Here is a 26,991-nt window from a genome sequence, read left to right on the forward strand (position 1 = left end):
GCCACTAAGCCATCCACCAGTACACAAAGATGAGTGTCACCTACTCAGGTAAAATCACACCTTTTCTAATGCTTTTCTTTCCTGCAGAAAAATTTAAAATATATTACGGAAAATATATAATCACTGTAATATATACTGCCTTTACTTATTTTGTGTTAGGAACTAAAGTATTTCCCTATTACAAGTATTTAAAATTGAATACACTCAACATTTATACATGAAAATCAATGTAAAAATAACATGTTTATAAAGAACATAGCCAGTTAGTTGGTATTCCATTGGAAGTATCTTAGAATAAAACAAGTTTTTAAGCCTTCATTTAACAACACTAAAGAATGAGGTATCTGAATGTTTTCATCACAGACTTTTACTGTATGCAATAAACGGTATTCACAACTAGCATGTTACAAGAGTACCACTGGTGCCAATAAAACGTACTGCATTTCAACCGTTACATTCTCAAATATCACAACTGTCAGGGTGTCAGGGGACACAGTTTTTCCTTCAAATGTTACCATGATGTCTTTTATGTGATAGATGATATTCAAGTTAGGTTTTGTCTTTAGGTTAATTTACATTTCAGAAGCCCCCCTATAGGCAGATATATATTAAGCAAATGGCTAGAGAAAACAAGAGAACCTGAGGAGAATTTAAGATGTAGCATGTAGTTTCTAAGGTGGATTTTCAAATACAACATAACACACTCTATTTAGTTGTAAACAAGATGCAAAATCTTAAGTCATAAAAAATATTTTATTGGTAATTATACATAAGTGAGTGGGGCTGTAAATACTTTTTATTTAAAGATATTGATAAGTGCATAAATTGAAGGTTGTATCTGAACTAGAGTACTATGGTTTCCATACGAATTGTTATCTTTAGTAAAAGGCCAATTAAACTGACTTAGGAGTGACATCCCAGTTCTGTGCAATCGTTACATGTCTGTACCAATTAGATTCATACATCTATGACCCTGGATAGGTTTCAAACAAGATAACAGTGATAAAACTATCATTAAGTTAAAGCTTTCGCAAGTATGGCAAGTTCTTTCTGTTTCTGCCAGATGCTTGTACTTCTTTAACGTTAATGTCTTAGAGAATACAGGAAATACCAGTGTTCAATGACAACAGCACTAAACCTGAATCAGAAAGAGAAACAATCCATGTTCTACAGTTTACCATTCAGCTAGTAAACAGTGCAATAAACTGATGCTTTGAAAAATAAGCAAACTAACAAACATAAACTGCAAAAAATGGATAAAACATAACTCAGAAACAATAATTTAGTAAAAATATGTCAAAAAACATTGGCAAAGGTTCATACAAATTCTTTATTTAATAACAACTTCCTATTTAATCACACCAAGTACCAGCAGGTGCATTAAGAGGATAACCATTAAGAAAATCCTGTTGCAGCAATAGTTGATTAAGTTGATCTCTGACTTGCATACATATAACTATTTGTTTCACAATTCTCAAATAATACATATTTAGGCAGCTTGCACTATGTAATAAAAAATTTAAACTCATTACATGCCAATAGTAGAGAATTCAATAATTATGTGTTAGAACTCACTAAACTATAAGTGAAAATAGACTTACCAATAACACTGCATAATGAATAATTCAACCACATTTTCATGGCATTTAATAGCAGAGACCAAAATGTTAAGTCTGGAAATGTTCGGTAGCTTACACCGCAATAAACTCTAATAAATCCTGGCAAATTCATACTTCATGTAAAACTCAAATTATAGGTTATGCATGAGTGTGTCTGTCATGGAAATGTGGTAGTTGTTGGCATAATCCGTATTTCCATGGAGGACAGGCATGACTAAGTGGAGCGAGAATGTTTAGTGAGACTCTCCGTTCAGGGAAGAGGCTTCTCCACGGGGTGAGGAGGACCTGGACACTCCCCGCTCAGTGTTGTCGGAGCTGCAGCCGCTCTGGCTGTGCTGGTCCCCAGCAGCAGCACTGGATGCCGGCGCTGACTTGGCTTTCTCCTTAAAGTCTGTAATAATGACTGTCAGGTCTCCAACAGTGACTTCCAAGTGCTGAGCACTACTCCGGTCCACATTTTTTAATCTTGGTCTAAACACAGAGAACAGTGAGTTTTAAACTAGCTTTTCTCACTATCAAACTTCTGAGTAAACACTATACAAACAAGCCAGGTGACAAATGAGTCATACTGAAGGTTGCAGACAGCTCGATCATTTTATTCCAACAGCTGCTTTAGGACAATGAGACCCAACTGCACCACAAAGGCAGTAATGAAGCTGGACTGGGGACTGGAGAGACAGACTCTCAATGGTTAACAGCGCTAGCTATTTTTCCGGAGGACTCAGGTTTGATTCACAGCGCACACAGGGAGGCTCACAGCATCCCTGATCCAGTGCCAGCAGATGTGACCCACCCTGAGCTCTGCAGGCACAGTGCAGACCTAACACTCAGACACAGAGAACAATAAAATAGGTAGATCTTTTTAAAAACAAAACAAGGTTAGGGCTAGGCTAAGTCATACTCCATCGCCGCACACCGGACTGTTACGACCCAGAGCCATGATCGCAGTCAGAGTTCAGGATTGTGAATACCACTGTCCTAAACTAATTGATGAAAGAAAAAGAATAGACCTAAATGTCTTCTAAGTATCTGCTAAGAAAGAAAAGCCTCTTCCTCTTTAAGCTTGTATCCTTACCTTTTCTGATCTCTAACGTAACCTTCAAGCACATAAAACTTCCGTAATATTTTATATTGAGATAAAACAGTTTACTTTCATGGTGTGTACAGAAGTGTGATCAAAGTTAAAAAGAAATGTTAAATGGTTGTCTCTATTGTTTTGAAAACTCCATGGAGCCCGCCTGCCACTCTACCTGGTTTTCTTGTGACAGTTCTTTTTGCTAGCTGCTTCCTTCTCACTCTTGTCCTTCTCTACTTTGTCTTTCTTCTCTTTCTTCGACTGGGTAGGGGGCACGAACTGCTGAGTGACCTGCTGTGCGACCAGCTGGGAGACAGGGCGAGGTTTCCTGTGTGCATAGGAAAGAGAAGGATTTTATTATACCTTACAGGTGCTGTGTTTATGAAATAAAAGCAGGGTGTGAGAATATATTTTGTGATATTTTCAAGTTTAAATTTCTCATATATAAAATATAAATTGTTATTTCTGTTCAATACAATAGAACAGACGATCATAACAGTTAAAATTTAAATGCAAGATATATGCTCAGGCCATTAGAATGCAACTGCACATAAAGGAACATATAACATTATTTATAATTTATATACAAGAAAATTAGGCACACATAATAACATGAATTTTAAAAATATAACAATCGTTTACATTTAGTTTCTGAGTATCAGTGTTGTGGCTGAAGTATTGGGACACACGCCTACAAAACAGAAACTGAGGCACATCACAGGCCCCAAGAAGTTGCTTTAACCTATCCTTCCTTCTGAGAGAAAGAGCTAAATATCTGTAGTATCATCCACCTGGTTCCCTCTTTAAGATCTTTAATTCATTCACTGATTATTTATTTACTGCCAAAACTCATCACTGAAATCCTTGAAACTCCTTCTGTCTCGAGCTACAATCTTGAAATGCATTTCTGATGCTGGAGTATCCTCCATTCTGTGACATTTCCAATTTCTACATTTCGGGGTGCCTTCTTGTCTTTGCCTTTGGATGCTAGCATGAGCAAACATCCTATCGCCCCAGATCAAGGACCCCTCCAGCTCGCAGAGCTTGAGCAACTGGGGCAAGATTCAGAGAAACAATCTCTAAGTTTCAGAGAGAGAGAGAAAGAGTAAAGAAAGAAGCAGGAGGACAAAGAGTGGAGAAATATGGGAGATTTTATACATACATATATATATATACACACACACATATGTATACATATATGTGTATATATAGTACACACACATATATATGTATACATATATGTGTATATATAGTACACACACACACATATATATATGTATGTATGTATATAATTGCTTAGAAAATCCTATCCTGAAAAAACTTAGAGTGTATAGTATTTACCGCCATCACAGAACCCCAGAACAAAACCAAACATACATATTTTCCTTTCTCTGGAAATCCTAGCCCACTGTGTGTGAACATGCATATGGGCACAGTATACTATGTAGAACGGAGAACAAGAACAGGAATACATATTGGTGATGAGGAAGGCCTGAGTACAGGAAAAGAGCATTTGAGTCATAAAGGATATGAAGCCAATCGTTCTCCCTGTTTCAATTCTGTCACAGTTTGTGTGTTTTATCTTTTTTTTTTAAAGTAGAGGACAAGTGCATATTATCAAATGTTTAATATTTGATAATAAAATAAAATCTAATGTGAAGCTTTATACTTTCGGAATGGCTATTATTACCATTTAGAATTCAGAATGCAGATATCCAATGTGATGTTCGCAGCCAACATTTTTTTTCCTTTTTGCTTTTTGAGATAGGATTTTACTGTGTTGACCTTGAGCTCATTATATAGACCAGACTAGACTCAAACTCACAGAGAGTTGAGTGCTTCTGCCTCCCAAGAGCTGGGATTAATGTTCAAAGTGTTATTTTTTAATTTTTAATTAAAATTTAATTTTAAAATCATGTATTTTGGATTTAAAATACATTTAAAATAATCTTTAAATGAATTTAAAAATCTTTTATATTTTCTTATAAAAGAAACAGGAAACAGCAGGACACAACCAGGAAATGAGAAAATATTGCATAATGTTATATAATCAAACATAAAAAGTTTGAAGGCTAGCAGGATATAAGGAAGCAGAATACACTCATTTTAAAAACAGAACTGACAGAAATGAGGGATAAATGTTAAGGCTAACAGTTATACTAACAGTGCTTGCGTTAAGTGCTTGTGTGCACCTGAATTTGGCACCAGCACTCAGGTAAAAAGCTAGGCGTGCCACCTGACACAGCTGTGAACCCAGCATTGGTAACAAGGAGGGACACAGATGCCAGCTAAGGCTTGCTGAACACCAGCGCAAGTTCCAGGTTCAGTGGGAGATCCTAATTCAAGGGACTAAGGTTGGAGGTAAGGGGAGAGGACACCAGAGGACACTAGACATCCTCCTGTGACCTCCACGGACAGACAGACATACACATGTACATACACATATACACATGCATACACAACACATGTAGAACCAGCTACATATGTGGAAGTGCCCTGAAGGTATTGTATTTTATGGTTAGTTCTGTGAAGGAATGAACATAACAACAGGGGGTGAGGCAATAGTTCATGTATTCAAGCAGTGTCTCAATCTCCCAGGTTTTTAGTCTTGTCAACTCCTACCTCCACAGTTTTTGATTTAGTGACTTCTGAGTGGAGACCAAGAATTTGTATTTCTGGCTAGTTTTTAAGTAATGCTAATTTGTCTGACTCAGGGAAGTTATATGAGAAAATTTTTCCTGGGAAGACACAACACACAAATATACTCACCTTATAGGAAACTCTCAACAGAACAAAGTTTGGATGCCACCAAAGTGCAATTTAGTGAACCAATTTTATTAGGGCTACTTACAAGAGCAGAAATGACTCAAAAACAACTGCATCACAAAGACACACCGCTGCATGAGTGACAGCTCACAAAGCTAGGAATCTGGTGTAGTCCCTGAGCAGAGGAGGCCATCACCTCCCTCCCTTCCCCTCAACCCCCTACAGCCATTGATGCCTCCACAGGAGCCATCAAAATGGTGGCATCTCCTTGGCTTATAGCTGGTGCAGGAGCTGTCCATGGTGGTGCATCTCCTTTCCCACCTCAGTGTATGTGAGCTGAAGCTGTCCACTGTGACAATACCTCTCTTCAACACCCCCCAAACAGCTTACCAGAGTACCTCAGCCAAAGCCACCACTGGCCAGGAAGGACTTCCCATCCCAACCAATGAAACTAATGCAGGGAAGAGGAGGTGGGGAAAAAAAGCCACCAATCTCTGAGAGCAGGAAAACCCACCAATCTCCAAGCTCCCCAAATTCAGGACTTGAAATCTCACCAATCCTCAATCTGGAAATCTCAGCCCTGAAAAGCTCCGCCTGCCCCACCCCCACCAAAAAATTCTACGTAAGTCCTGGCCTTTGTTCAATTCCCTGGACCCTCCAAGAAATCTCTTTTATGGGATTTGCTGCCTAGTGTGACTCTCATTAGAATTAGCCAGGAAGCAATGAAGAGAAGGGAAGAAGCAAAGAAGTGGAGTGGGCCAGAGGCTCCTGGGTTCCTCAGCACAGCTGGGACCACACTCCCCTGGGAATTGTAATACCTCTGCTGAGGAGCCTTCCTTTCCGAGACATGTGATTGCTGAGTTCCTGTGCCTCAGGATGCCCTTCTCTTGGGACACTGTCCCACCTCAGAGCTCTGTGCTTCCTGGGCTCTCATGCCTCAGGATGCCCTTCCCTTGGGACACTGTCCCACCTCAGAGCTCTGTGCTTCCTGGGCTCTCATGCCTCAGGGATGCCCTTCCCTTGGGACACCTTCTCCCTCAGCCATGTGGTGCCTCGATTTCTGACTCCCAGGATGCCCTTCCACCCAAGCAGGAACACTTAGAACACACTGCACAGCCTACAGGCACTTGGACGGGTAGGCGAGTGTCCTTTCAAGGTGCTCCAGTTACTCTAAAACTCTTGCAGGCAGCTCCACTGGTTTCTCTTCTTTCTAGGTAGCTAGTCTGGCCTCGGAGTCTTCTTTGCAGCTCTGTTCCACGAATCTCTACACTCTCAGCTTTTATTGCTTACTCTGGTAGGGAGGGGCCCAGTGAATCTAGCAATTTCAAGATTTCCTGAAGCTCATTCGAGTTGTTTACCTTCTGTTTAAGGAGCTTCCCTGCAGAAAAGGATGTTTCAATCTCAGAGGAAACTGTTACACAGCAAGAGATCTTTCTGAAAAGAAGCTTCAGGAAACAGAAGACTTTTAGCAAGTGCTGTGACCACTGCAGTCGGAAGCCCAAGCAATGCAGAGGGCACATGCTAAGGAACGTGAGTTACCTGGGAGTAACAGTCATTGAAGAAACTCACGCAAATTTAACAAAGAGTATGGAGATCAATCAGAAGCAAAAAGATTTTATAAGACAAGAAAGTGGTTTGGAAGCATTTTGAATAGACCAGGAAAAGGGGCATTTTTTATTAAAAAAAAAAAAAAAAGTCATAAAAATAAACAGAAAGAAAAGAAATAACCAAAAAACACCCAAACTAAAGAAGCAGCAATGAACTTCAACTGTCTGTCTGGAGAGTGCAATCAAGGAAGGGCCAGTGGTACCTGATTAGCTCCGCCCTCCTCACCTCTAACCAACAGACATTTCTAAAGTAACAAGGAAAAGCTAACATTCTCTGTGCAAATAGTATAATCTGAATGTTCATGTCCCTTCAGATTTCCACACTGAGACATAATCCCAAATATGGTTAGAATCAGGAAGTACAGTGATTAGGCCCTAAAACCAGAGCCCTCAGGAGAGTGAATGCCCGGACAAAGGCTCCAGAGAACCATCATGTCCGTTCCACAGCCACATGAAGTCACAACACACACAAAGGAACCCCTCATCAGATAATCTCCAGAAGCATCAACTTGACATTTGATTCCCAAACTTTAAAAGCTCAGAGAAAGAAATCTGTTATTCATAACTATCCACCCCATGGTATTTCTATGGTATTTTGTTACAGCAATGAAAATAGACTAAAAAGTAAAATCAAAGACAAAACAATACACTTAAATAAATAAATAAACCCAGACTCTTAAGTAATGGTAGTTCACAAAATTTAAGAACCACACTGAGTGTTAGGGAAGAATGTAATATTAATTTTATGTCTCCCTGTCTATGCTAGAAACAGCTAGGAACACCATCAGTAAAGCAGCCTAGGTGTTAGCTGGTACTCTGTAGCTGCTACAGTACTACTGCTTGATAAAAGTATACCCTGGACACCAAAAATGAATGCAGAGGAATGAATAAAAAATTGGTTTTATGGTGCTGAGAGATGGCTCAGTAGTTAAGAGCACTGACTGCTCTTCCAGAGGTCCTGAGTTCAATTCCCAGCAACCACATGGTTGCTCACAACCAACACACAATGGGTGTGTCTGAAGATAGGTACAGTGTAGTCATATAAATAAAATTAATCTATTTTTAAAATTAGTTTTATTTTCTTACTGACATCTAACAATGTACATGTGGTGCAGTGTGACACATAAACAGCCAGATATAGTATGTATCATCTTCCGACAGACACCCTTAAGAAACTGGGTGCTTGGGATAGGGGGCTTCCAAAGGGGAGACTTGGAAAGGGGAAAACACTTGAAATGTAAATAAATAGCCAAAAAAAAAAAAAAAAAAAAAAAAAAAAAAAAAAGAAACAAACTGGGCACTGCATCTGAGCTTCCTGGCTTCCTGGATGAGCCACTTGCTACACATGGGTAAAGACAGTGTGTGAGTTAGAGTAACAAGTATTTAATTTCTTTTTTTTAAGTTATACCAAAATATGTAAAGAGAAAACTGACAGATATGGCATGGTTGGGAACATATCTGATCAGGTTACTGCTAGTAAAGAGTCATCTAAAACCAGTAAGTAAGTCTCTAAACAGAAAGTATAGCTAAGAAACTGTCATTGCAGAAAATTGTAACTCGCTGGGTCTCTCCATTAAATTACAGCTTTGTCACATTCATATACTATGCTTTGTATTGTCATTCCTTTTACCTCAAAATGTAATACAAATATATAAAAATGTTACTAACAAAATTATAAAAATTTAGAGTGGAAATCCTGGAGTTAAGAAGATGGTTCAGCAAATTAAGAGCACTTCCTGCTCTTGCAGAGGACCCAGGTTCAGTTCCCAGCACACACAGGGCAGTTCACAACTCTCTGTAATCCCAGGTTCCAGTGTCCTCCTCCTCTTGCCTCCTTAGGTACTGTAACACACACACACACACACACACACACACACACACACACACTGCATACATGCCCAGAGGAAAAATAAATATACATAAAATAAAAATAATTCTTTAAAAAGTGGAAATCCAGGAGTTTCCAGCCATTGGCAAACTGAAGTGCCTTATTTTTGTCATTACAATGTATAGCACTGATCATCACTGTAAGTAGTGCTACCTTACAGAAAGGTACTTAAAACGACAGTTACCTAGCATTGCTGTTTCCCTCAGTCACAGTGCCTACTGCCAACATTCAGCCACTATGCTGCACTGAGGGGCTGGCCCCATATGCAGGTCATCGCCAAGTGAGCACCAGCTTGGCACTTGGCACTGCTCCACCGCATCATGCTCCCACTTTCAGGCAAGAAGAAAACAATCCTAACTTTCCAACTCACAAATTTTACAACAGAGTTGCTACTGTTTTCTTGAAGTCTTATTCATTCTTAACAGATATTCTCTCCCTACAACAATTACTCCTTGTGGAGGCAGGGGCTGACAGGCAGGTTAACCACTGTAAAAGTAAACATCTATTAATAAGGTATAATTTATATCATAAATCCATAAAGCTGAATCAAATCCTTTATTTTAAATGAATTATCAATTCAGAATATTTCTAAAGTACTATACTCCCAATGGCAAGAATAAAATGGCTGAGAATATTATAGTTACTCCACAAGGCAAAACCAACAAAACTAGATGACTCTGTCAGAGGAGAAAAAGAATAAATCAGGCTATAAACAAGTGATGTCAGATCTACACTAGGGTCCAGCAGGATGGAGTATAAGTGAAACAGTGAACTCGAATGTCTACCTGGATATTCAGGTAAGAATAGGTAAGAGCCTCCAGTCACATAAGGAAAAGAAATGGTGGCATCTAGGGAGGACAACAGTGGCCTTCTCTAAGTAAGAGAATCAACAGACTTGATATGGGACATGCTAAACACTATGGCTGCAGTGTAAAATGTCTCCCACTGGATTATCATGTATCTGAACAGTTCTCCAGCTGGGAGTGTTGTTTTGAGAGACTGGGACCTTTAAAAGTGGTGGACTGGACCACTGAGGAAGGCTCCACATGACATCCATTTCTGGTTCTGACAGGAGTTCTGCTCCTTGATCTGCCAGATGCGAAGAACAGACTCTAAGGCACACTTTCTGCACAACAGACCAAGCTGTGGCACTTTCCTTATGATGACAGACTATACTACAAAACCATGGGCCACTTCTCTATTAAGCTGCTGTCAGCTGTTTTATCAATGACAAGAAAAGCAAACAATACACTGAGTTTGCAGGTTTGTGAGGGAAGCTGGCCATGGGGCAAGCAGAACTGTAGAACTGGTGTTCTGGTAAGCAATCGTAACTATCACCTCTGCACCTTGTGTCTTTTACTGTATTCCTTGCCTTTAAAAATGTTATTCCTTAAAGAGATTTAATGGCTTTTTAAGGTGCTGAGTCATTGCTTTCAGTTGTTTATCACCAGAGTGCCTAACAGGCTCCAACAGACAGTGCCAAACCCAGAAGGCCCTGGTTAAAACCACCCTGTCACAAAAGAAAACAAAAAGCAAAGGAACATCGAAAAAAAGTTTGTAGCAAACAGGTCTGGAAGGCCGTGGAAAGGTATCCTGGTTCTTGGGTTGTGGGTGTTTGGCCATGCCCCCAGAACCCAGGCTCCTGACACAAGGTCTAATCTCCATTCAACCTGCACCCTTCAGTCACATAGGGCACAGGTGGAGGATTAACAGGCCTCAGGCCCTAGAGGGAAGCATTCTTCCCCAGCCCCTTCCCCCTCTCTCCCTGCTATTTAACTCAGGACTGCCCTAGGTTTTACACATCTGTGGAGCCACAGCAGCCAGGCCTTCTGGAGGAACCCAGAGTGTTCCCAGCCTACTATCTACAGCCTGGCATGAGGAACTCTCTGCGTTCTCCAGCCAACTATCTACAAGCAGGGGTAAACCTGCTAAGAGGGACAAAAGAGACCAAGGTGAGAGGCACAGATACATTCATAAGCGTAAAACTGTCACACAGCGAAATGACTTTTAAACGTTTCTGAGTAATTATATCTTTCTTCTTTTATCATAGGCTTTTCTATATTATACAATATTCCACTGTTTAATCCTTGTTCTAATGATACGGATTACATTTCACTGAAGACTGTAACTGTACCCATAGTTCTAAGATTATTTAATCTCAGTCAACTCGAAATGAAAAGGGTGGAGAGGAGCACATTTGTTAACTGAATAAAACTCCCTACTGCTCTTCAGGGGCTGAATGGGCTTTAAAGTCCTGCAATGACAGCAGTGGGGACACAGTTTATCACAGTCCCTTGTGATGTCTAGAGAAGCACAACTCCACTATGCATGCATGCATGCATTATCAGTCCACAGGGTTCAGAACAAAGTGTGATCTCTCTTCCATCTGACAAGAGCAATCTGCTGAATGAGAGAGAAGAGTCTTGGTTTTTGCTGTTGTTTTTGTTTTAACAAGAGCACAAATCCACTTTATTTACTCTCCATTAGTTTAAATCTAGAATGGGTACAGCACCCCACGGATTCTGTGTCCAATGGCCTTTGCAGAAAAGTTGCTTTGGAATTAGGCTCAAACCATGCCACTGTTTCCATGGGCCCGGGTTACTTTTCCCCAAATAACTCTGGTTTTTGGTTTGCCTCCAGGAGTCACTGTATTGTTTTTTGCTTTATACCCATAAGCACATCTCTTGCCTAAGTAGAACTCAGTTTCATCTCGAGCAAAAACATCTTCAATTTTAAGAAGAGTAGTGTGGGCTTTGCAGACGCCACTATCGCTTTTTGCTGCTTGCTGTAGCCATGGTCAACCCCACCATGTTCTTCGACATCACGGCCGATGACGAGCCCTTGGGCTGAGTCTGCTTCGAGCTGTTTACAGACAAAGTTCCAAAGACAGCAGAAAACTTTCATGCTCTGAGCACTGGAGAGAGAAAGGATTTGGCTATAAGGGTTTCTCCTTTCACAGAATTATTCCAGGATTCATGTGCCAGGGTGGTGACTTCACACACCATAATGGCACTGGTGGCAAGTCCATCTACGGAGAGAAATTTGAGGATGAAAACTTCATCCTGAAGCATACAGGTCCTGGCATCTTGTCCATGGCAAATGCTGGACCAAACACAAATGGTTCCCAGTTTTTTATCTGCACTGCCAAGACTGAATAGCTCGACGGCAAGCATGCAGTCTTTGGGAAGGTGAAAGAAGGCATGAACAGTGTGGAAGCCATGGAGCGTTTTGGGTCCAGGAATGGCAAGGCCAGCAGGAAGATCACCATTTGCGACTGTGGACAACTCTAATTTCTTTTGACTTGAGGGTGTTTTACCCATCAAACCATTCCTTCTGTAGCTCAGGAGAGCGCTCCCACCCCATCTGCTCGCAATACCCTCTAATCTCTGCTCTCACTGAAGTCTTTGGGTTCCATATTTTCCTCATTCCCCTTCAAGTCTAGCTGGATTGCAAAGTTAAGTTTATGATTATGAATAAAAACTAAGTAAGAAAAAAAAAAAAGAAGAAGAAGAAGAAGAGTAGTGTGCTCTCTTTGGTTCTGGAGACCTCGCCTGTAGCCAGCACAAATGGCCTTGTACCAGAGCCTTCCAGACACACTAGGGTTTTTAGAAGTCCTGTTCCCAGCAGGCCCCAGAAATCTAGCCCTGATGTTCAGCAGCACAGACTTCCTTCATCTCCACTGGGAGTAGGGTCTTTTAATGGTACAAACTGTAACTCAGAAAGTAAAAGGATGTAATTATAAACTTCCTTTCTCAATTATTTTGTTACAAGCCAAATAATTAATAAATTAATATACTTATTAAAACATGAACTGTCACACACAAAATTAATGTGCTCAATGTGATATCGTTCCGGCTAATAAATACATAAGAAAGTAAACAATCAAAACAAGCATGGTAGCACATGCTTATGACCCAGCACACAATGTGCTGGACTGAGTGAGCTACATGGCGAATCGGATCCCAATCTAAGTTACACAGGAGAAAACTACTAGTATGCTACTAAGAAAACGTAACAACAGAGGGTTCCTAGTGACATACTGTTATACCCACAGCGGAGAAGCTTCTTCTGGCTGTAGACAGAAATAAACAGAGACTCACAACTGGACAATGTGCAGAATGAGAGACATCACAGCACCTGTCATAAAAGGAATGTCTTTATTAAGCCCCTCCTCAAAGGCTTGGGGATCTATGGGGAATGGATGGCAATCGGTGTCTTACAGATTCAACAGGACTGACACACAGACAAGCTCACAGACTGTGGCAATATGACCTAAACAGACCTACAGAGGTTCAAGCCAGACAAGTTCCAACACTGAGAAGAGCAAGTTTAACACAGTATCCGACTTCTAACCAAGAAGCTATGTATAATTGTTACCTGCTGGCAAAAGGGAAACCAGCTCTTCCCGATGGGGTGTCACTGGGTAGTACATCAACCACACCAGATCAGACCCTATGTCTAGAAGTAGTTGGCCAGGGGAACTAGGAGAAACACAACACCTTTTTGTTTCATTTTGGCAGGGTTTTTTTTTTTTTTTTCTGTTTTTTGTTTGTTTGCTTGTTTGTTTTAGTATGTGTGTGTTAAACGAGAGAGAGAGAGAGAGAGAGAGAGAGAGAGAAGAAGAAGAAGAAGAAGAAGAAGAAGAAGAAGAAGAAGAAGAAGAAGAAGAAGGAGGAGGAGGAGGAGGAGGAGGAAGAAGGAAGAAGAGGAGGAGGAAGAGGAGGAGGAAGAGAAGGAGGAGGAGGAGGAGGAAGAGGAAGAGGACGAGGAGGACGAGGAGGACGAGGAGGAGGAGGAGGAAAGGACCTAGAAGGAGTTAGGGAAGGGGAAAACATGACCAAAATATATTGTATGAAAAACTTTAATGTATGTATGGTATGAGACACTACTTAGCTTTCTGTCTTAGAATACTCAATAATAAACATTTCAAGAAGCACTTGCTCTTGGATGCCACCTGAGGTTGCCAGGCAACTGAATCAACCCATAAAGAGCTAGGGAGCAGACACATGGGAGCAGCACCAAGCCTGAGTTAGTCATACACCCACTTGAGACCTTAGTCTCTCCTTTATCTCTTTCAGCAACACCTCAGTTTTATACTGAGGTCCTGACTTGACAAAGCCACAAAAAACCCTGTTTGTCTTCTCCACTTTTCTGTAGCCTGGCTTTCCCAACTCCACAACAGGTATATGGCAACTGCTGCTCTATTGTTCACTTCTCTCAGTTCCTCCAAAACAGCACCCAGGGAGCCAAACCCTGAAGGCTTTCCCACCATTATGGCATCCACACTTTTAAACAGCTCAAATGATCAAATTATTAAGGAAATGACAAAGTGGGACTTCTGTAACTTCTGTGTTAGTCATTCAGATCACTTGCTCTGGGGAGCCAGCTGCTTTATCTAAAGGACTTCAGTGGCCTTATGGAGATGCGCATATGGCAAAGAATTAGACAATCCTGTCAACAGCACTCAGTGTGTGTGAGCCATCTTTGGAAGGAGGTACCCAGAGGTCAAGCCTTCAGGTAAGCACAGCCTCACTTAGCGTCTCCTTCACTATCCCATCGTTCTTCTCCAGAGTCTGACTAAACTGGCTAACCTGGAACTGGCAACTTTCCTGTCGGCCTCCTGAGGGATTGGGCTAGCATGGACCATGATAGGCCTCAGCACACATTAACTATAACCCGAGAGTAATCTAGAGCCTGAAATATCCACTAAAAACTGAAGCAAACTTATGACTTACCAAAATAGATAAAATAAATGTTCTAAGGCAATTTGTTGCAAAAATATAATTGTGAACCTGTTTACTAAAAGTATCTGAACAAAAATGAAGTTGTTTCTATGTGGGAGAAGGGGACACAGCAGAAAGAGAAAGCTGAGCAACAGGGAAACAGCTTGTCAATGCACACTGGTCACTCGCTCTGGGAGCCAGCTACTGTGTAGAGAGGGCAAAAGAAACCAACGTGCTCAAAAATATTTTAGGCTGCAACCAGTTCCCTGGTCCTAAGACAGAAGTTCTCCACCTGTGCTTCACAGCATGAGAAACTGGAATAAAGGTCACAGCACTGAGGCTGAGAGCCACTGCTCTAAGCTCACTGAATTTTCAAAATTGTCTTTAGCATTTTCTAACTATTTTACTACATTTGTTGGGGGGGAGGGTGCACACACACGCAGAACCCGTAGAGGTCAGAGAAGCTGTAGAAGAACGTTCTAGTCTTCTATCATGTGGATTCTGGGGATCAACCTCACATTAGCAGAGCTGAGACACAAGCACCCTCACCTGCTAAGGTGTCTCACTGGCCCAGTTTATAAGTGTTTAATGCATTTTACTTTTAGAAACTAAAAGCACAGCACATGTATAATTTTATTATGCAATAGTCTATTTGAAAACACTGAGGTTCACCTGCTGCGATCAGATTCAATTTAAGAGTTCTACATGATGCTGGACTGCAGAGGGCCTAATGCAGGTAGTGCAGTTTCTAGCATCGGTGAGATCCAATTAGGTAGACAAAAGCAGCAGGAACCCAGGAAAGACTTCTAAAACAGTGTATGTCCAAGTAGTTGCTGAATAAATTTGAAAGGCAAGAAACATAAATAACACCTTGACACCTCAAAGTCAAAGAAACCCATTCTTGAAAAGAGCATGTTTCACGCTTGTCCTGGAAAAAGTTTCAACAGGCAAAGCTAAAAAGCAGGACAGTTAGCGCAGAGGAAGCACAACGAGCAAAGCTGCCATGTCCAAAAAGATCCATGGACTCTCCAAGGTGCTTCCAGGAAAATCTGCAAGCAGTCAGTTGAAAGAAAAACAGAGTTTTCAAGAGGGCCGCTAGAGACCAGGGAGTCAGGCAGTGGGAAGCTCTACCTACAGAGTGAAGAGTCTGCAGCCAGGACTGGATTCCAAAGGACTTGGGAGTTATTTTTCACAAACTTAATCTATATTAACATTTTTAATTTATAGATTTCGCATATAAATTTAAATGTTTTATAATGAATACTTGAAAACAGTCCACTTCAAATCCCCACTACTGTCAAAGCAAGGAACTGGAGATAAGATGCCTAACACCAGCTGCCCTACAGTAGTAATGTCCCATCTTGGCTGTGTGGGGCTACACATGCATATGTCCGTATGTGTACATAGGTGCTCACAACTTTCAATGCTGCCGCAGAATATGAACCTATAACATATCAATAAATTAAGTCAAGCCATCAGAAAGTGAAGTCTGTTTATCTGCATCTACATATAATTTAAACATGATACCATATAAATTATTACATAACAAAATTTATATAGACTATATAACATTTTTACATCAGATGCAAAAGCTATTTTTACTTACAAGTGTGTGTTTATATGGCTGTGTATGCCCAGGTCAAGCAAGCTCTGGCTTCTCTTTCTAAAGCTAGTGAAAATCCACCAAGACTTTTGTGAAGTTAAGCTACTGCTAGATCAGACGACGGAAAGGAAGGTGTGGTTTAAGTGACTTTCTTGCTTCCCATCTATATTCTGCTAAACAAAAATTATTTTGGCACAGAGAGCTAAACTATAAATGCTTTTAAACTAACATGTCTAAATATGAATAGTAATGAACCAGCCAGCCACCAGGCATTAGACAACTTGACACCTTTGATTGAAGAGAACACAAAAGTACATTTGAGACAAAGTTTACTGTCTTAGAGAGCTACCATCATTATGGACAGATATAGGGGACTATGTGAGGATATCTTTGCATGTAAGAACTATACACTTAATAGTACATCATCAAATTATATACAGTGTACTTTTACTAACAATTAGAAATTTAATGTAACTAAAACCATAAATGTATGGGTAAAAGAAAAAGCAAACCTGTCAAAAGAAACAAAGGAAACTAATGCCAGTGGTGACATCAGAAGGGAAGGGGGTGGCAAAATATGCAGGGAAAACACTCCTAGGAGATCCTATACTTGCACAGAAATGACCATTGCAACCCTATATAATATTTGTATTTAATGTAGTAAGATTTTAGTTAATAGAGAAATTAAGTATTTAGATAAAATTGATTCTCTCTAGTTGACTAAATATCTTATATGCTTCACTCTCTTAATTACAGAAAAGTTATTCATCTTAAGGTTCCTTGAGTGAAGTATGCAATAGCTCTTATGAAGATTTCCATCTTCATCCATTTACTTTTAAATTCTGTGTTGAGTGAAGAAACCTGTCCTGCTCACTTTCCAAGTCTTAATCAACTCCAGGTCTGCCAAATGCTAACATCCATCCTTCCACATACACAGTGCTGTGAGTTTCTGGTGACTCACAAGCACCATTTGGAACCTCACACAGCAAGGCTCTCTGGACTCACTAAGATGCTCTGGGCCATCTGCCCACACTTGAAACAGCACTTCCAGAAGCCTGTGTCATTCTAGCTGGTAATTTTCCTGTCTCCTGTCTTACTGTCAGTTACCACTTCTCAGTATATCTGCCTCTGGCAACTTTAGTCACCCATTAACAACTTCAGTCCTTCAAGCTGCTTATAACTTAATGTCTATTGTAATCTGAAAGAATTCATAGGTGGGGACAGAGCTCAGTACGTGAGGGGTTTGCCATAAAAATATAAAGTACAAGCCAGGTAGTGGTGGCGCACGCCTTTAATCCCAGCACGTGGGGAGGCAGAGGCAGGTGGATTTCTGAGTTGGAGGCCAGCCTGGTCTACAGAGTGAGTTCCAGGACAGCCAGGACTACACAGAGAAACCCTGTCTCGAAAACGAACAAACAAACAAACAGAAAATATAAAGTACAAAATTTAGATTCCCAGAAACCCGCACAAAAGCCAAGTAGTTGTGGCAAGTACCTATAATCCCAGCATTTAGGAGGCAGAGAAAGGAGATGCCCAGGACAAGCTGGCTGGCTAGACTCAGAAACTCAGAGCTCTTGGTTCAGTGAGGGATCCTGCCCCTTCTCCCAGCAAAGTAGAAAGCAATTGAGAAACACACTCAACATCAACTTTAGACCTCCATACATATATGCACAAACTTCTAAGCATGCCCAGACATGTATACCTTCAACATGCAAATACACATACATACATACATACATACATACATACATACATACAAGTATTCCATGTATATATGTAAAAGTTTCCAAAAATAAAAAAAATCTCATCATATCAGTGCTTGTTATTTTATAAAGCAATTCTTACATACTGTAACTACAAACTGACAGGAGAAACGAGATACCAAAGTACAGCAGCCTTTAAAGCTGCCTGGAACATTCTGGGTGCTTAGCAAGGAGTGGTGTCAGGAGTAGCCTTGCTTATACACTGAAGGCCTAAAATCAGCCACAGGCCTAAGTTAGACATACATGCCTGCTCACAAAGTCTTAGTCTCTGTGGAAAAACACTGACCCTAGAACAGATAGCTATAAGATCTTGTAAACAGGCAGCCTTAATGGAAAACTAACTGCCAGCCTGGATAGTCATAGACCTTGTGGATAAGTAGCCTTGGTGGACAGTACCAACTTAGATAGAAACAAGTGAATCATAGACAGAGTCATAGTGACCTGTTCCCTGAACCTTCACCCAGCCGATACCCTTTTCTGGAAGACATCTGTACTCTCCCTAAGAACACCTACATTCCTGTGTCATCCCCTTCCCCACATCCTGCCTCTATGTGCATATAACCCCTGTGTGAAAACGTAAAAATGGTGGTTTGATCAGCCTATAGAAGAGCCACTGGTTCTCTGTGGCCCCTGTCCTCCAGTTCTCTCTTCCAGGTCTTCTGATCCCAGTTCAGTGCCCCGTGGGACAGGGATAGAAGGGGAAGGGAAAGCCAAGTCTAAAGAGTTCCTACGCCCTCGCAAGCACAGCGGCTGTGTGCTGGCTTCACTATTAGACAACTGAAGAGGCTGCATGACCCCACCGTGGAGTTACAAAAGTGAGGACAACTTCAGCAAGGCAAGTTATCCCTAAACATGAGTTACTGAATGTCACACCAGAGCCTGGTTGTTTCATCAAAGTGTCAGTCTTTCTTCTCCATCAAACTTCTTTGGTTTCTGTGACTTTGGGTATATTCATCATCGTTGAAATAACAGAGTAAGAGCACTTCCTTCATTTCATCTCTACTATAGCCCCATGAGCACATTCTTGACTGTGGTTTTGAAGTGCGTATTTAATTCTGCTAACACACTGTGAATTTTCAACTTAACTAAACCATTTCAAAACCTGTAAATTTTTCCTTACTAATATACAAATTGTATTTAAAACATTTTTCTGTATGTTGGCAGTCCCAAAATAGCCTTAGACACACACAGCACAGCTTAAATGCACTGTGCTCTCTGTGCAGCATCCCTGTCTGATGTTTCACTGGCCTGCTCTGCTGCTATTACTCCTGGGGGCACTAATATTTACTGAGTTCTTTCTGTAAGTCAGGCATGATTCTAAGTGCTATATTTCTCATTAGTCTCCATGGCAACTTTGACTTATAGGAATTTAATGCTTTAAGAAAATAATAGGAAATTTCAACTTTCTCTTTATTCTCAGTCAGCTTAATTATTAACCAAATCATTCTGTGAAAAATCTTTAAAAAGTTCCTCACAAAACCATCTGGGCCTGGTAGTTTCAAGATTTCAGTCTCTTGTAGGATCATTTTTATTAATTCATATTTTTCTACCCCAAAAAAATCCATTCTCCTCGACTCCCTTCCTTTTGGGAGACAGGATAGTCTTCTATGACTCCAGCTGCCCTTGAACTCACAACCATTCCTAACCCAGCCTTCTGAGGACTGGAATCTAGATAAGTACCACCACATTGAGCTTACATTTTCTGATTTACTAGCTATGGCAACTGCTCCCTGATAAACATTAGCATCATTTTATACTGATGTTACTTTCTTTTTTGTAGCCCTAATTCTGCTTAGAGTACCTTCAAATTCTAGCTAAGAAAACGTGTCTGGTCTTGCATATATGCAAAAGTGTACATGTGTATATGGACATGTAGATGCATGTGCATGTGTGCACACGTGGAAGATGGAAGTCAACTCTGGTATTGCTCCTCAGGAGCTGTCAACCTTGATTTTTGTGGATAATGTCTCTTAGAAATCCTGGAATTCATCAATTAGGTTAGACTGGCTGTCTAGGAAGTCCCAGAGAGTGATGTGACAGTCTCTCCATCCTGGGATTCCAAGTGTGCACTAGAAAGCCTGGCTTCTGAATGAGGACTAAGACTTGACCTCAGGTCCTCATATTTCTGTGACAAACACTTGACTGACAGAGCCATTTCCCAGCCCCACTTAATTTTCTAGTAATGAAAGATGATGCTTTACTTTTACTGAACTACACTTTGTTTTCTGATTTGTTGTTAACTTTACTATTTTTTTTTCTATCTCATCTTAGGTTTATCTTGTCATTCTATATCCCGTATGTTAATTACATATATAATTTTATTGGATTTTCTAGACAAACTACAATTGTCAGTTTGCAATACAACTTTGAACTAAGACTTTTTTTTTTTTAGAATTGTTTGTTTGTTTCTCTGAAACAAGAGTTTTATGGATCCCAGTGTGGCCTAGCTTCTTGCTAGGTAGCAGAAAAAGACCTACCATCCTCCTGTGTCTTGGGGTAACACTTGTGCACCACACCTAGTTTACACAATGCTGGAGACATAACCTGGAGCTTCCAGTCCACTAGTTATACGTTAGAGTGAGCTGTCCACTTGGGAAATTTTAACTTAGATGCATCATTAGTTTATTACTTGAGCCAATCATGTTGGTGCCAGATGGTCTCTCAAGAAAACTTACTGTATGCTCCCTTAATTGTGTTTGATTCCCAACACAGATTATCCTGATTTACTTAAAATATACACTCTTCATTTCAACTGGTCTGCCTGTAAATGGCAATCTGAGGAACAAGGTTATACAATCTAAGCAAGCACTCTACCAGATGAAGCATTTCCCTGACCTAGGAAAGTGGTTTTGGATTTCTTCTTGGAGGGAGGAGTGTCTGCTCACCATGTGCACACTTAAGTGTAGGGGCATGTGTGCCATGGCTTCTGGGTGGAGGTCAGAGAACAACTACAGGAGACAGCTCTTCCTGTCCATAGTGGGATCATCCAGGGATCAAACTCAGGTCATCAGGCCTACGCAGCAAGCACCTTCACACACTGAGTCATCCTAATTTCAGAAACTGAGATTGTGTTTTTAAGATTTAGAAAAGTGTTGTGGTTTGTTTTCTAGGTGTTGCAATGCCATTAACTTAAAACCTTATTGTAGAGTACATAGCTGATAACACACTTAAAAACTGTTTCTCAGGCTGGGAAAGCAGGTCAACTAGTAGCGCAAGGGCCTGTTCCATCCCCAGAACCCATATGAAAGTGCCAGGCATGGTGGTGCACATAGTAACTCAGAACTGGGGTGTCAGAGACAGGTAAATCTTGGTGAATAGATAAGCTTGATGGTGGGCATTGCTAGTTTTTTTTTGTTTGTTTGTTTGGTTGGTCTTTTTTTTTGGGGGGGGGGGGCCTCCAGACAGGGTTTCTCTGTGTAGCCCTGGCTGTCCTGGCACTCACTCTGTAGACCAGGCTGGCCTCGAACTCAGAAATCCGCCTGCCTCTGCCTCCCAAGTGCTGGGATTAAAGGCGTGCGCCACCACCACCCCCTGGCGGCATTGCTAGTTTTAACAAATACATTTGGTCTGGTTTTCCTTTCACACTTTTTCCTTCTGTTTTCCTTCTTCTATAATACAATTAACACACAAATAGATTAAGCAGACACTTATGGAGTACTTACTACCTGAGAGACACCACACTTGGAGGGATGGAATGGTACCCAAGGCATCAGCAACATGACATGAACGGTGCTGCTCACCCCATCTCATCCAACAGCAGAAGGGACTTCTCAGAAGTGGGGTAAGGGTGACATGCTAGATTAAATCCGCCAGATGGAGTGGTGCACACACTGAATCTCAGCCTTCTGGAGGCAGAGGCAAGCAGATCTGTGAGCCTCAGGTCACCGTGGTCTATAAAGCAGTTCTAGGCCTGCAAGGCCTATAGAGAAAGATGCTGTCTACAAACAAACAAACCAACAAACAAAAGACTAAAAAAATTGCCCCAGTGAAAGAATGGGAAAAGACCATTTTAAACAGAAACTAAGCACCATATGTACAAAAGAGGAAAGAAATGTGGGACAGAACTGAAGGAAATCAGCAAGCATGCAGTCTGGATGAGGTAGGAACTATAAGAGATGATGACTGAGAAGCAGGCACAACAGCTCAGGGTGGGTCATGTTAAAGAATCTACGTAAGTACCGGAAGTACATCTAAGAAAGAAAATGACTTCCATCTCATACAGTGTTGTGTAGAGAATGACATAAGGAACTGGGCGGTCAAAGGGTACATTACTAAAGCAATTCCAGCACGAGCTGACAGTAATAGGGTATGCTGGCAGACAGTGAAGACGGCCAGACGGAAATCGGTGCCATCTTCTTTTCCCCAACCAAATCTTGGGAGCTATGTGTTTACTGCTAGTTCTATACAAAGTTACTTTCACATAGAGCACAACATGGATGTTTTAAAATTCTTTTTTAAAATTTATTCTATATATGACTGTTTAGTCTGCATGTATGTCTGTATCATGTGCATGCTGGGGCCATCTCACAGTTATAAAAGCATCACATCATGTGGATATTTTAATAATAAATATCTCTCTATTAATGTACATCACTTCATTCTTTCAGTAACTGTTTATTAAGTAGATATCACTAGGTCTAGGAATATACTGCTCAGTGGAAAATGACATGCCTGGCATATTTGAAGCCCCAAATAAATCTCCAGTACCAAAATAAGCAAATAAACAAACAAAAATATTAATGTCAGATAACATGGGCATGGCAATGTGGCAAGAAAACAATTCTAGTCTTACAAAGCTGGTAATGAATGAAGTACAGTGTAATTAAACCTTGTATATATCTGACTATGTCCTACAACAGTACTTTAAAGCAGCTGAAGATAAACCAGTTAAACCGACACTTTTTCATACTAGCCGTCCATTCATTCAGTCCTTCAAACCTATTCACTAAAATATTACGTGTGTTTCCAGTCCCTTGGAATGACAGACAGACTATCTCCTCCTAGGGTATTTACTCTGGTAAACACAGGGAAACAACTACACACAGAGATATTATTATACAGCCTGTATATAACTGTAGCAGAAGAAAACAGACTACGGGCTAGGCCGAGAGCAGTGCTCAGAAATGCCTTTCTATCAAAACAAAAGCCTCTCAGTGATGCTTCAGCGCAATCCTCAGAAGAAAGAGGGAGCCACACACAACTGCTGTTAGATATTCAGGAAGGGAAAACCCTAAGGCAAAAATCCTGGGCAGGCCTAGACATGGCTCAGCATGCAAGTGCATCTGCCACCAAGCCTGATAACCTAAGCCTCAGAGGAAGGAGAGACTAACGACACCTGCACCCTGGCACACGTGTGTGCGTGCATACACACAAAATTACAAGTTTGCTTTTAGTTACGGCAAACAACTGGCAGATTCAAGGAACAATAAAAACATAAATTCAAGAGCAACGAGTGAAAGAAAATGGTGAAAGTCATTTGAGGAGACAGCAATGAGTCAGATTACACATTGTCTTTCAATCAGACACAGAAAAAAACTTAGAATTTTATTCAAATTAGGATGAGAAATTAGAAGGATAAGAAGGGATCTAATCAGGAAAATAACATGATATGATATTAAAATAAAATTACCTGGCTCCAAACTGGAGACAGATGGGAAGGGAGCAGAACAAACTCAGAGAAATCAGCAGAGCATTTCTGGCAGGAAGCCAGCAGAAATGATCACAACCCATGCTAGGACGGCAACAGTGTCGCGCATGCTAAGGTGGAGGAAATTCAACGATACTTTCTAGTCAGAAAGTAGTCAGGAATCCACACTGAACTGTGAACACTTAAAGTTTAAGACAGCTACCCACAGAATGTCTAAAGAATGGCCCAGCAGAAACAGACTACTTTACAGTCATACTTTAAAAGTATATACTGACTAGCAAGATCTTCTAAATGATTTTAGCTCGACAGTACACAAACAGGTGTTTTTTAACACAACAGACAAGGTTTGGGCCTCTACAGTTTTATTGTGAAAAGGAGAAGAACTACACCAGCAATTAAATATAGGCCCTTGGGGCTGGAAAAACGGCTCAGTGCTGAAGAACACATAACCCTCTTCTTGAGGACCTGAGGTTAGTTTCCAGCACCTGTTTATAAAATTCTCAAAAAATAAAGTCTGTACAATGCAGTAGTCTCATTCCAGAATTATGTTACATTTAAAGAACTTTCCAATTAATTTGTGATTAAGAAGGACGGAGGGATATAGGTCTTGGGACACTGTCTCCTGAACCTGAGTATGTGGAAAACCACTTAACAGTGTTACCTACAGATAGTTTATCATGAGTGGCCCATTAAAGTCTTCTTCTTTCCTGTCCAGTGTAAGAATTAAGCTATAAATTATGGATGGAGTAGAACCCTTTAATCGCCATGCACTGACGATGTAGGACTCACTACCTCTCAAGAGTAAGGTCAATGCTTGTGGCCTCATCCTTTACATTTTCAGTAAGATCTTCTAAAACACAGAAACCTGGGACATAGCCCTATCCATTCATGCCTGTGGTGAGATCAAGTGCTTCCAGCATAGTTAATTTTTCATGAAGATAACTTGATTAAATTGTACAAGTCTTTATAAAAACCCTAATAATACAACAACAACAATAACAGAACTGAGGAGATGGCTCAGTCAGTAGGTGTCTGCCATGTAAGCATGAGAAACTTAACTGAATCCCTAAAACCAGCATCTGAAGACAGCCAGGAGGACCTCAGCATCTCCTTGGCCAACCAGCTCAATCAGCTGATTCAGGTAGATCCTTACAAATCCAAAGTGGGGACTGATAGAGGAAGGCATTCAAGGTAAACTGTGCTTCTGCACAGACATCAACAGTAACAACAGTGAAGAGAGGCGCTATAACTTAGAACAGGGTTCGCCACGTTTAACCGCATCTACCTAGCATCACACTACGTACGCTGTATTTTGGATCTTCTCACCTGAAATTTAAGGAGTAATCTTCACAAAATGAGATAAGCACCACTCACTAGGATTTATTCAATTTATACCCCCTTAGCTTTTAACTACATTTTTTCTCTTTTGAGTATTTTGTATCTTCTAACTCTTTTTTACCACCCATAAAAATACACCCCCTCTACCTACAGTTCTGACTCTCACCTCTGCTGTTTACTAGCTGTAAGAATGGTGTACTCTTGTTGGGCAGTGGTGGCGCATGCCTTTAGTCCCAGCACTTGGGAGGCAGAGGCAGGCAGATTTCTGAGTTCGAGGCCAGCCTGGTCTACAGAGTGAGTTCCAGGACAGCCAGGGCTACACAGAGAAACCCTGTCTCGAAAAACCAAAAGAATGGTGTACTCTTCCAGGTTTTCTTACAATGGTGTATTCTAAGTGCTGCACCTTGGATATGGCTTAAGAATGTCAGCAGAAGCTGATGGTAATGCAGCATTTGCGTAGTGAAGGCTAGAAGATCAAAAATTCAGAGTCATCTTCAACTACACAGACCAAGGCCAAACTAGGCATGATGGCACACACCTTTAAAACCAGCACTCATGATCAGCCCTGTCGTCCCTGAACCATACAGGATATCACATTATGCCCAAAATATACCCTCAGAAAGAGAACAGCTACAATACACTTGGAAGACATAAAGCCATGTATTTCTGGGCAAGTTTATTCTATAGTTGCTTAGAGTTACCCGTGTTACATGATCATCTTCTCCTAGAACAACCAGAGAGAGGTGACTTTTGAATCCTAACTGAGGGTAACTAAGAAGTGCAAGGTGAAGTATGAAATTTCTGTACTATATAAGAATGACCTGAACAGAGTCAGTAATAAAACTGTTGGTGTGCACCATGTGCCCAAGGCATCTTCTGACCAATGATAAAAACTCAAGTTTAATCTACACATATGATTTGTGGAAATCATAGAATTTTAGAATCTAAGTGACCTTATAGAAATCAGGCATTCTATTTTTTGTTTGAGATATAGAATTTTAATAAAATTTTCTGAGATTTTTTTTTTCAAAAGGAGCTCTGGCAAAGTTTTATTAAAGGAGAACTTTCTTGGTTTACTTCTTACCCGTCTGTTTGGCATAATATCAGAATCACCTGGGTCAATGCTAGCCAGTGTGCATACTCTATTTTCCACACGCTGTGCCCAGTTCAACAGTATTGCCACTGGAATGATGGACACCAGTTTTAGCCAACATGGCATAGTATTCTATTTCAGATTTCCTCAAAGCTGGGCAGCTGTTGGCGAGGATAACCAACTTCGCTTTGCCTTGTCTGATCATCTTTAGAGTCTGTTTGTATCCCAGCATGTATGTACTTCCCACTTTTCATAATAAGCTGGAGCCTAGAAAAGATTGACTCCAGAGACTTTTCATCTTCTTTGTAGCCACCATCTTCCTACCTTAGGTGCAGGACAACCCCCAACTAAAATCAGTTGCCAAGATGGCCAGGGAGTGAAAAAGGATTTTCTGAGATTTTTATATAGATATTTTAACATTTAACTATTCACTGTTAACTAAGATTTAGATAAAACAAGTAGCAATTTGAGTAACAACATGATAATTATTTTAAATTTTTTTAATATTTTATGAGTTAAAAGTTACAATTTATATTAACATTCAAATACAGAATAAATTTTTCTCCAATTTTACAAATACATAATTTTTATAAAAATTGAAGATTTTTATACATTTGAAACCTTAATTTTTACCATATACTCAATGTATGTTTATCATATTAAATTGAATTTTAATGCACATTGTGATTTTCATAATTAAAGCCTTTTGTTTTATATATATATATAAAGCAGAGATAGGCAGTTGTCTGTGAGTTCAAGGCCAACCTGGCTTATATATAGAACTCAGCAAGGGTTACACATGAGACACTGTCTCAAAATCAAAGAATTAAAATTAATAAATTGAAAAAAGTTTAAGATTAGTATGAATA

The 26,991-nt window shown here is 40.4% G+C and overlaps 1 protein-coding gene and 2 pseudogenes across 1 annotated transcript in view; 1 reads left to right on the forward strand and 2 right to left on the reverse strand.

The window, feature by feature from the left end:
* Positions 1–734: 734 nt before the first annotated feature.
* Yaf2 (YY1 associated factor 2) overlaps positions 735–26,991 on the reverse strand; it is a 55,668-nt gene continuing 29,411 nt past the window's right edge. Inside the window, exons 3-4 of the mRNA XM_034516731.2 lie at positions 2,870–3,022; positions 735–2,090 (exon numbers count right to left, since the gene is read on the reverse strand). Of these exons, the coding sequence (XP_034372622.1) occupies positions 1,853–2,090; positions 2,870–3,022 (391 nt within the window). The 3' untranslated portion in view covers positions 735–1,852. The remainder of the gene's footprint in view (positions 2,091–2,869; positions 3,023–26,991) is intronic.
* On the reverse strand, positions 10,749–14,602 carry LOC117718647 (large ribosomal subunit protein eL33 pseudogene; annotated as a pseudogene).
* LOC117718814 (peptidyl-prolyl cis-trans isomerase A pseudogene) lies at positions 11,740–12,449 on the forward strand (annotated as a pseudogene).

Source organism: Arvicanthis niloticus, chromosome 13 (assembly GCF_011762505.2).
Source record: "Arvicanthis niloticus isolate mArvNil1 chromosome 13, mArvNil1.pat.X, whole genome shotgun sequence".
Lineage (NCBI taxonomy): Eukaryota > Metazoa > Chordata > Mammalia > Rodentia > Muridae > Arvicanthis > Arvicanthis niloticus.